This window comes from Patagioenas fasciata, chromosome 4, assembly GCF_037038585.1.
Source record: "Patagioenas fasciata isolate bPatFas1 chromosome 4, bPatFas1.hap1, whole genome shotgun sequence".
Taxonomy (NCBI): domain Eukaryota; kingdom Metazoa; phylum Chordata; class Aves; order Columbiformes; family Columbidae; genus Patagioenas; species Patagioenas fasciata.
The window spans coordinates 29,100,112-29,112,195 of record NC_092523.1 but is presented as its reverse complement, the minus strand read 5'-3'; the positions used below and the strand labels follow the sequence as shown (position 1 = coordinate 29,112,195).

General features: G+C 37.7%; 1 protein-coding gene across 2 annotated transcripts in view; it reads left to right on the top strand.

The window, feature by feature from the left end:
- Window positions 1-12,084, top strand: part of SCFD2 (sec1 family domain containing 2) — a 197,533-nt gene that overhangs the window by 50,597 nt on the left and 134,852 nt on the right. For both annotated transcript variants that reach the window (XM_065837087.2, XM_071807498.1), the window contains exon 4: window positions 4,439-4,614. In XM_065837087.2, the coding sequence (XP_065693159.2) occupies window positions 4,439-4,614 (176 nt within the window). The remainder of the gene's footprint in view (window positions 1-4,438; window positions 4,615-12,084) is intronic.

Genomic DNA, 12,084 nt, shown 5'->3' with positions numbered 1-12,084 from the left:
AAGGATTGATGGGGGCCATTTGTATTGAATTAAGTCTTGTGAGCATCTATGCAACTGCTTATTAGACACTCATCAAACCTTACCTTAGAACAAGTTAAATTAGTTTGCCTCTACTTGTCTCCACTATTGGAATATCGATTGATACAGGGACATGTTTCTTAATATCTTGTGTAAATATATTCATGCTTTATTTATGCCCACTGATTTTGTACCAATATTGACCCTTAATGTAAACATTTTTTTATGCATTTATAGAGATCTTTATTTTTTTCCAGGTGGGGCAGGGAACCCATATAATTCAGGAATTTCTGGTTTGCTTTCCTAACTTAAGTTCTCTGTCCCTCTAATAGGAGCCTCCCTGTGCAGGCAACACGATTGTGAGTTAAACTCACAGGGATGGGGACGGTTGTAGCTGCATGGAGTGTTCCAGGGGGAGCAGCTTTGTACTGAGGCATTTCTATGGCTCTGTTTTTACTGTAACTATATCACCCAGTATGGATTGTACCTGCTTTTTTACAATAAGGAGGCCTACACGTTATTTCCCTCTTCTGTCATTTCCAGGTTTTAACTCCCAATTTAAAGCAGATGCTTTCATTCTAGCCTCAAGATGCATAATTTTGTATCTTATAGTGTTAAATTTCATCCCACTTACTTTAAAACAATGCTCAGAGCAATCCAGCTGTGCCTTCTGCTCTTTTTCCATATTAATGATATTTCACAGCCTTGTGACAGTACTCATTTTGACACTGTTTAGTACCAAATTTTGTACTAAAAATATGTACATGTGCACACAAGCAAACTCATATTTTACCTTTTCTTTTCATATGCTAGTACTTCTCTACGGCATTTTACCTGCTGTCTACTTTTGGAAGTTAATTACATATCTTACAATTCTTCTAAACCTTGTCTTTTGTCCCTTGAGTATGGTTATGGTATGGTTAATGCTATGCTAAATACATTTGCATTATAATTAATTCATTAATTGTTTATGTATCAATTTGACATTGTATTCTCTGATACATATACTTCGCATTTTATCCCATTTGCCTATGTGATGCAAGGTATTTTTTCCTTGGACATTTGTCCTGAAGATTTTCTGATATCAGACTAATAAGGTAGTTAATTTTCACCAATTTCTTGGATATAATATTAGTTTTCTTTTTTTCCACTCTAGCCTAGTCCCTGTTATCTCTTCCCTTTTATCCTCAGTTTATCAGATTACTAAAATACAGAGCTGTTCCTCACACTGACTTTCAATGTTCCTGGATGGAACTGGCTCTTCAGTAGTGAGACTGGTACCTGGTCCATCATATTTCTGTTACTTCTGTAATGTCCAGTTTCAGCCCTACACTAATTTTTTGTTCTTGTATTAGTGCTCAAATACTTTGTTCCTAAGTAACCATTCACAGGTTCTTAGCTGAATTAATTCCTGCACTACACACATCATCAGTCTATCAGCATTACTGTTTTCCTTCCCTGCTCCCCATTGTCCTGTGTTCTATTAATATTTGAGTTTCAGTGTGAAACTTCCAAGTAGCCACCTACTCATTTTATCCCTTCTACTGTACTTGGGAAGAGGCAGGAAGCTTTGAAACATTTTTTTTTTTCTGATGTTGCTTGCAGTAGATGTTGTTTTTATCAAGTACTGTATCGTGATTAAATGTAGTGGACAGATTTTGGAATAAATGTACCTATTTCACACATGCTACACTTGGTAACTATTAATGGCAAAGGTTACTTCCCAGACAATATGGAATTCTGAGTGTTTGTGCAAGAAAGGTTTTTGGTACTTTTTAAGGGAGGTTGAGGTCATGCTTCTCTTTCTTCCAATAACCAGGAATCAAAAAATAAATGAGTGCTTTGTCAGCATAATGTAGCCCTCACGAGTCAGACCTCGATGCTCCCACAGATGTCTGGCTATGTGTCAGGTTTTGGAACAGCGCATGACCATGATGGGGCAGGAAGAGAAGAGAGCAGGGCAAGGCACTTAGACTGCAGTCCTTTCTGCCTGTAGTTGCTTCTGCCTATGGATCTCTGGATTTGCTTCAGAATAACAAAATCAGAGTTGAAATATGATGATGTGGTTGGCATCTGTCTCGTTTTGATTTCATAGGACCTGTCTGCGACGTTGGAACACAAAAGGACTTGGAACAGCAGAGGGGCTTTAAAAAAAAGTAGAAGGCTGGTGGGGATGGGATTAGATTAAATTCAGTCTGTTGTGCTGAAATCTCCCACTGTGAGCAAGCAGCAGGAAAGGTGGTGAGGATTTAGACCCAAGGAAAAGTCATTTAATTGCTGATTACCACCAATCACTTTCCCAAATTCCTTTCCTCATCTACTGGAACATTTGTATGCATCAGCCACCTGTCCAGGGAGATTTCTGTGTAGAAATTGGCTGGAACTCTTGAACCCAGTATCCAAGTGGTTCCATGGATATTGTAAATATCACAGATGAGATGCTGGACTCTTTAATGCCAATGTAAGTTTTGTTAATGACTTACTAAGGTCAGGATTTCACTTATGTTTACATATGTGTTGGACTTTCTCTTGGTGGTACTCTGAGGGTGGGAAAGAATTTGATTGTTTATCTGAAATGGTGCTGAATGGATCTCAGATTGATCCAGTGCTGCATCTGGATTCAATTTCACAAGGGACGATATGGAACAAAACTCTTGAATTTATTTTTGTTTTTTGATTAAAATCAGAAGTCTTGAAAGCCCTCCCATTTTACTGCTTCATATGAGGGAAGGGCTGGCAACTCCATGTTTTCTCAATTGAAGCAAGTTATCAGATTTTCAACATGCTACTATATATCAGGACTGCTCTAGGTAATAATGCAGACATTATCCAAGGTATGCTGCAAGGCATCATGGGCTGACACTTTCAAATCACCATGTAAATCTGCCTGACACAGCTTTAAGAGAAATAAAACAAGGCTGACAGCTCCAGTGTTTAGTCTAAAAACACACATGGCTGTGGTTGCTGTTTTAGCCTATGTGGGTTAACTGAGGAAGCCTTTTGTCAGCTCTCCGGCCTACTGAGTGGTGTCAGCTTGATTTGTGTGTAAATTTGCTGACTTTTTGTTTTGATGCTTTCCATTAAAATTCACATAAAGAGCCTGTGTGTTTTTGCTTTATTTAGCAGCTTTCCCTAATCTAAATGCTCTTCCAAAGAACACCGTTGGTATCACTGAAACTAAGAGAAAGTGCTTTCAACATTTATTCACTGTTGGAATCATTTATTCACTATTTGTATGATACTGGAAGGATGGAGGCAGGTGAAGCGCCTTGTGAAGTGATGATATAACCAAATGCAGAGAAGAAACACAGTGGCAATCTTACAAGCTCTCTCCCTTATGGAAAAGTACTGAATAAAATGATCAGTGGTGTAAGCCATGAACCACCTAGGATCAGCTCGGCCTTCCTGGCACCAAAGCTTGTTCTGTTTAAGTTAAAGGATCTTCCTCACTCCATCTCACATGTCACTGCTCTTTAGGTCTGGTTTGCTTGAGGAAGATGACTCGTTACTGGTAGAGGCTGCCAGAAACCAGGACACGGCCCTGGACTGGATGTCCATCCAGACTTGCAATTAGGATGATGTTTTGACACCATTTTTCCTTGTGTGTTAATGGCATGTGTGGTGGTCTGTGATAATTTTCTTGAGGCAGATGAGGTACTAAGGACTTTCCTCTCTGGAACATATAATTTCTAAAATGTAAAGTGATTGAACATTTTAGCTGGGACTTTAATGTTGGATGGAATAACTGCTAATTCTGTAGTGTTTACGTGGCCTGAATGACTCCTCGCATGCTCTTCTATTAAGGCGAGATCTACAGGCCGATGTATGGGCACCGGGATGTTTATTTTCAAGTAATGAGTGAAATCATGCTGACTGCATCTCAGAAACTGAAGAGTCATGCCTTGGAAGTGTCCCTTCCAAGAACAGCTCCAGAAAACAGTTCCTTGAGTCACTAACATTATCTCTATGTTTTTGAGTCAACACTGATCAAAAACGCACCCTCAGGAAGCAGCTGGAGGGCGTGGGTTTGGTGTAAGGTAGAAGGCTCACAAATTCCCATTGGGCTATTGATAAAAATAGAAAGATCAACCATTGTTTATAAGTAGTCACCGAGTATTATTTCCCTAGCTTAAATTAATGTCCCTCTATGTCTGAAAACAAAAAATGGCATTACCCTTTATGTCAGCATCTGTTGGGTATTGTTAAATACCTGCCATACCACATACCTTCATGGATGAAGTAAGGCTTTGTCCTGGCCTGTTGCTGGAGCTTGAAGCTCCCAGTGGTTGCACTGAAGGTAGGATCAGGCCCACAGTGGAGAGAGCCTCTAAAGTTTTCTATAACCCACTCAGTATAATTAAAAAAATCTGGATTTGTATTTGCCACCACTGAATGCTGTGTCGTGTTTTCCTTTCCACAGGCAGAGTCACCCCAGAACAGCTCAGCTCATACATTCAGCTTTTCAGAAATAATCTCAAAGCTTTGGAAAACCATTGTGGTCTTCTGCAGCTTGTGCTGGCTGCGGTCCAGACTTTGAAACACCCCCAGACTTCCAAATGGGACAACTTCCTTGCATTTGAGAGATTACTTCTGCAGGTACATATTATTTGAATTCATTCTACATAAATAGAAATGTTTTCTTTAATTTTTAAATTCCCATTGAATTCTGTAGTTTTTATTTTTTCCAACGAAGCGTGTTGGATGTTATGCTAAAAAGCTGTTCTTTATTGCCAAACTGATAAAAGGAATGGGAACCGACATAGTTAATCTTTTATAGCTTTCTCTAAGAATAATTTTAGAAACAAAATGGTAGACATTAAAGGTGAAGTACATAAATAACCTGAATTGGGGGACAGTTTTATATCTGTATGAAATTTCAAGATGATATCACCTTTAGCATTGGATAACATTATGACTATTAGAATTATTATTATTGCTACCACTCCGAAGATGCTTCTTCAGGTAAGATGCTGAATCAAAAGTAGAGAGGACTTTGTTATTATGTGAGTGTAAAACTTGTGTAATTTACTGAGCAGATGAAAGCATAGTAGGAAATTCCATGCACAGAGAGAAATTTCTCTTGCTCACAGCTGTAATCTGCCCTCGGCTTTTCCCACCACCACTTTTTTACAGCATTCTGTTGGTGACCACAGTATTATTTACATACCATTTTGTATCACTTGGATTGCTCTCAGGAAATTTAGAGTTAGTGGTGCATTGAACTCTATCCTAGTAGCCTTTGGAGATGTACCAAACAAAGGAGGAGTTTTTCTGAGAACCTAGTAGAGTCAATTTCTGCTGAAATTCATGGAAAGCTCAACACTTTCCTTGCTGTGCTGGTTTTTTTGCCATTCTGTTGTTTTTATAGGAACTATCTTCTGAAATCCTAGCAACAGGCAAGTCTTCATGAGCTGACTTCTAATTAAGTTAGAGTCAGCCTTAAATGAGTGAAGTGCGTAGTGTGGTCCTTACTTCTTTTGTAAAAATCAGCCATCTTTGTTTAGATGTCGAAAACAAACCAACAAACTGACTCTCCCCGTGATCAGCTGGATATAATCTCTGCTTCTTTGAGAAGACTCAGCCCATACTTCATTGCTTTGTAGTCAATGAGCATCTGTGACATTCAGGGTGCAAGATATGAAAAACTTAAATACTAGCAAGCTCTTGTCTACATTAATTTTAAAAACTATTTTCTTTTAGTAAGACAGAGATATTTTTTAATAACATATATAGCCTTCTGTCTAGTTAATAAACACATCTCAACTAAAAGAACTCATTGCAAACATTCTTTGGTTTGTCTGAATTGCAGAGTGTGGGACTGACAGCCTGTAGGTCCCTTCTCTCTCCTTCAGTGACTCACATCACATAGGTCTTCTCAGAAACTGGTTAGGTTCCATCCTAAAACCAGTTCAGCTTTAGAATCAAAATAAAGCTGCAAGCTCAGCAGTGTTTTCACAACAACAGACAACTGTAAAAGCCATACTGTAAATCATCAGGGAGTGGAAAAAGAGAGGTAAAAAACAACAACTAAACCATATATTAAAAAAAAAAAAATATGTATAACAAGCACTCTCATAATCATAGGTGGCTTTAGATTATACCCACTGCCTTCCACCCATCGTATTAAGGTAAAATATGTCAGCCAAAGCAAACTTTCTAGGCTAACATTTGTAGCTGTTTCTTAAGCACATAGTCATTTTCAGTAGTTCAAACAACAATTACTTTGAATTACACAATGTGTACAGCATGTAACCTTTTACTGACTCTATTTTGAAGACAGAGTCTGAGATGCCTTGTCTGCTTCTGAGCACGTGGCCTGTCACTGATTTCTTGACAGTGGCTTGTAGGAAGAGCAAAATAGTCAGAGACCCAGAAGACAACAGAGATATTTTTATTTAAAAAAAATTGGCTAGGGCATTACATTGTGGGTGCCTGGTACATAACACTCTGCACTAAATTTGATGCCATGGTAGTTTATTTCAGGAAAACTACTGAGAAATTCCTTAGCATAATTGTTATATTTCAGATATTTTAAAATAATAAATCTTAAAAAATACACAATATAAAGTAATTGTTTCAACATGAAAGTAGAATTGTTACTATCCTATATTGGAACCACGTAGAAGATGACAACTGTTTGCAAAAGACCTACTGGGAGTAATATTATTAGACTTGGACAGTGTAGGAATTCTAGAGTTTTCACTGATGGATGCATGTCAGACTTCAGCTGATGCCAAAGGAGATAACCCAATATAAACAGCTGGTGTTAGAATTCTCAGGTTTCCCAAAAAAATAAATCTGCGCAGTTTCGGAATTTCTCTCATTACGGGATTTCTCTGATGGGTCTTATGATTGTCTACTTTGTTGACTTTGTGCTTTTCAGAAAAACCACATTGCTGACATCAAAACTTTAATCTAACTCTTATGTTGATAAATGTCTTCCATTTTCCTTCTCTTTACTCCTTGATTCTTCACTACTTTTAGTTGATGTTGCAGCTATTCAGTTCTAATAATAAACTGACAGAGGAGCAAAACAAGCCAATTCCAGTATTTTATCATCATTAAAGATACGTAACTCTACAGTTTTCAGGCCTGTGTTGTCTCAATAAGTTTTTACAACTCCAGCAAGGAAATTGGGTTTTGACTAGAAGTTTGTTGGAAGTCAGTGCAGCTGCACACTTAACTGCAGAGTTGTCCTTTCCTTAACTGGGATGGATAAATGGTCTGAGATTGAAACTGGATTTTGATGGAATCATGGTCCTGACCTCAAAGGAAAGAGGATGATGTGCTGGGTTACAAGTAATGCATCAGGGTGATTCATCTGTTCAATAACAAGTTTTCTTTGTGTTTGCTGCTCCACCTCTGAACATGATGGAGGTTTTACTACCCAGAAGTTTTAAATGCTTTGTGGATTGAAACAGTATATCCTGTTTACCAAGGAGATATCCCACCCTGTTGTATTTTCCTTCTCTTGAGGTCCTCTTTCCATTTTTCTAATTCTAACCATCCATAAATGTCCCTGCCTGCAACTTCCCAGTACCTCTCATGTAAATGCAACTGCCTTGCTTTCCTTCAAGTGAGGATTTAAAATTTAGAGAGGTAACAGAAAGTAAGAAAGTGTGTTGTCACTCCACACATTTCAGCTCTGTTTAGCAATATCCCCTGTTTGCCTCAAGACTGAGGTGTGTTTCTGCTTTAGGATGAGGATATTATCTTTTTTTTTTTTTTTTGAGATGTCTGAGATAAATTTCATTATAAAACTGCACATGTACAAGGACTGTTATCTTAAAATAACTCCATTGCCCAAAGTAAGGAAATCTAAAGTATTACTAAATACATTGTTTGTTATTATAGTGTTGGGGAAGGGATTATTGTTTCTTAAAACTTCACAGTGGCACGAATATCTTACACCTGCTGACCAACATTTCACAGTTTACTGAGAAATTAGACAGCTTTAGTATTGACTGAGAAGCCAAGATGCTACCATTGGATCTCAATACTGTCAAAGTTTTGGTTTGTGATGCTCAATAATGTCACATAATCTGAAGAGTAAGTGGAATTAAGTGTCATACTTTAAACAAACAAACAAAACCCCAAAATCCCCAATATATTCACAGTTTCGTTCTATAGATGGAAAACTGTAGTGTGAACTAGGGGCTATATTGTTCTGGTCAGCTATAATTAGCTTTATGATTCATACCCAGCTAAAAATCCTTTTGGCTTTTACGTATTTGAATTATCTGGCTTCTCAGACTTAGCTCCTTGAATTGAGACCAGGTCCTCTCTGGGATTTGACTCCCTTCATGTCCTGTACTTGTCTGTGAGGCAAGTACCTTGTTGACTGGACCAGCGCTTCCACACTTAGCATCTCCCAGCTATGGCATCAGAAATGTCATTAGTGGGTTTGGAAATTGCATGTTTCTAGCAGATATTGAGGACAGCTACTCAACTGACACAACGATGTGTGCCACCACCTCACACACATTGTCCTGTTGCTCTTGGATTTGAGCTCATGATCGGTGTGCGCAGCTCGAGAGTGTTACTTCTAGACTTTGAGTCTCTGTCAAGAACATACAGGTGGGTACTGCGCATCACCTTGGCTGCTTAGAAAAACAAATACGGTGCTGTTATGATGTTTAGCCAATAAAGATAGATCTTACAAGATGGGCTGCCATGTATCTATGTATCAAAGTTGTCATTATGGGTGAATTCAATATAGAATATGTGATACATTTACCAGTCATAACTGTCTAAAGTTAACTTATTTGTTTTCAAAGGCTGACTTGGTCATTTTTTTTTAATTTTACAGGTTCTTTTCCATTCTTCTTTCAAAACTGTGCTATCATAGGAAACAGAGCACTGTAATATTTTAGCACAAGTATCTGGAGTCTTTAATGTCTCCTGGTAATCCTATAAGTACATCGAACTCTCTAATGGTAGTAACTATGCACACATGTTTACATGGAGAGTTCCTGACAGTATAGTATCTTCACATTTAAATTTTCAAATACTAATTAATTGTGTTTTATTTTGGTTCTGTTTTCTCATGTTTGTGCCCTAAAATTTGTCAGAAGACAGATTACTTTTTTGGTCCTTAGTGTCTTGAGAAACAGAAAATATAGACGTGTTTTTAAGAGAAACAGAAACTTAGTGCCAGATGGTCATTCCAATGTTTTTTTATTTTTCTGTTGGCAGAAAGTGGTTATGAGGTTAATAAAATTACATCATTCTTTCTCATATGAATATTAGAGTGCAAACTCAGAAGAGAAGTGGAAAAAACTGCAATACAGCTGAATATTTTACATTGTAGTTACTGTTCCAGTAGCAAGATCTAATAGCTTGAGTACTGATAACCATTCTATTCTGTGCTGTGATTCTTTATCGTCTTTTACAAATGCAAGGTACGCGTGACTCATTACTTAATCAAGGATGACATTATTATTTACTTGCCCTTTTGGCCATTGCAGAATATGGTAGGCATTGTTCACTTATGCGTGCCTGCACAGGACCCTATGCCAATAAAATTTGGAAACTGTAAGCCGCCAGCTTGCAGACTTTCCCAACCTAGAACTCACTGTACTTTTCAGAGTTCTTGACTTTTCTACAGGGTACAGTAGTTACTAGGTGACATTTATTGACTTTAAACTGGTATAGACCAAAAGCTTAATCGTGGGCTTCAGGGCTGCTGAAGCAAGTGGTTTGATAGAAAACAGTGAGGAAATAGCAAAGCTTTTGGAGTAATTTCTCTTGCTCTGCAATAATAATACATAATTCAGCTGTAGTGAGACCTTTATTTCTACATAGAATAGACTAAGATTAGTCGCATTCCTTGTTATTATTATTTATATTGCTTTAGTCTACATGGAATGTATACTTACGTAGCGCAGCTCGGTGCGATAAACTGTCTTTTTGATGGCATATGATGTTGCTCAGTAAATCTTTTTAGAAGAGATATTCCAACAGTATTTGGAAAGAAGAGTCATGATGTTAGCTGCCTGCAATAAGGGATCTTATATTATAAAAAAAAAAAAGAAATTAGATCACTCACTTTTCAACATAAAGTTACATATGGCATGAATTGTCTTGGTGGGAGTCTTGCATGATATGATGTTGATTGCAAAGGTCGTCCTCTGGAATTTGGTACGTTTTGGATCAGATTGCAGTTGGGACACTGATATGTATTCTGTCTGGCACAGCTAGAGAATCAAATGTAATTTGTTGATGACTTCTGAAGAGAAAATAGTCCTGCAGCAATCACTTGCTTAAGCTTCCAAATTATTTACAGCAAGTTCTAATTTAACCGTTTGTTAGGCTTGCTCCATTTAAACTGGAAGTCATTTCCAGAACATGTAAGCCCATTTGGATTCTGCCTTTATACATGTGATATTTTTACCTTTGGAAGTATTTATTCTACATAATTTATTTGTTAAATGTCATGGCCTTGATTAAAAACTGGTGTGTATCAGCCCTGAAATAGTGTTACTTCTTGTCACATGCCTTGCATGGTCTCAGTTCATTTCTTCTGCCTATTCAATGCCTCTTATGTTCATGATACCTTGTTTTTAACAATAATTCAGTTGTGTTTATGTGTTTTCTATAAATTTCTACAAAACAGAGCCCTAACTGCTGGGGACACCTCAGTGCCGCAACAGTACAGGTAAAACAGTGGCCTAAGTTTGTGGAAGTCATAAGCTGTTTTGACTGTGGTTTTTTTTATGCATCACCCATTATATAGGTATATAATTCCTCTAGTCTGTATATGTTTTTATATAATTCTTCTATTTAAACTAAATTTCTGTGAGCAGAATGCTCATCAGACTACTCTGAAAGCAAAATAACACACAGGTTTTAACATTAAATAAATCCTTTGAGACTGAATAGAAGCTGTTTCTACTGACAATTTATTAATTGGTTGAAAGAAAACTTAGTTTCTAAGTTTTTTGAACTCTGTCTGACAAGGGGTTAAAATATCTTAAGTGGGGTTACCATACCATATGGGAGTTAAGCATATCTTTTTGTATTCTTGTCAGAGAAATGTGTTTTCCTTGGGTCTGAAAAATGGCAAAGTATTGTGATTTTTGCTCTCATTTAAAAAGTAAAGACCTCCTTTCCTCATCTTCTGAAAGAGCTAATATTTTGTATCCAGATAAGAGTCGTGTAGAGCCTCTAAAATGAGCACTTAATAAAGAAATGGCTTTCTTAAGTGAACAAATGTCCACATCAATAAAACTTTAAAAGCCTTGTGGTAAGAAGAGGCTGAACATATTAAGTCAATGGAAACTGTTACATTAATATTCTGTGTACAAACCCAGAATACTTGATGTAAAATAAAAGAATCCTGATGTCTAAATTATGATAATGGGAGCCAGCTCTTGGGAGGGGAAAGTAGAAAAAACTACTACCACCATCCCTACATGCACGTATTATTTTATTAGAAGTTTAAACAATTAATACTTTTTTTCTTGCCAGTTGTCTTTTGAGGTGCATGTTGAAATGACACAGCAGTTGATGTGTGGTTGGCCCACATTGCGGAAGAGCAGCATGGTTCTCAGTTTCGTATGGACGCTTGTTGCCTGTGATAGTCAGAGCCCTTCACCAGCCCCAGGGAATCCCTGTGCAGAGCTGTGGCTCTGCCTGGCGCTTACCATCCCTTCTCCTCGGTGACTCTTCCCCTTCAAAATGTAATATTAACTGCTTACTTGCTGTAAAAGATTACATTAACTGTGCTGAAAAGCAGATGCCCTCACTCCCTACCAGTATATGTGGAGGAGTTGTGGAGAGGCATAGTATCAACAATATTGAATAAGTCACCATTTACTCTTACATAGATAATTCTGCTCCAAGAGGCAAAGCTGCTGTCGTGTGTACTCCCAGCAAGTCCTTGTTTTGCTGTCTGCACTACTCCACTGATAGAGAGTTGTGTACCACCCTGTTTATGTTAGTGGCAGGATCTGCTTTCCAGTCCTTAACTTCTTAAGGAGACTGCTGCTACCCTCAGAAAAAAAAAAAAAAACAACACAAAAAACCACTTATTTCTTTCTGTTATTATTTGCACTGGTCAGACTG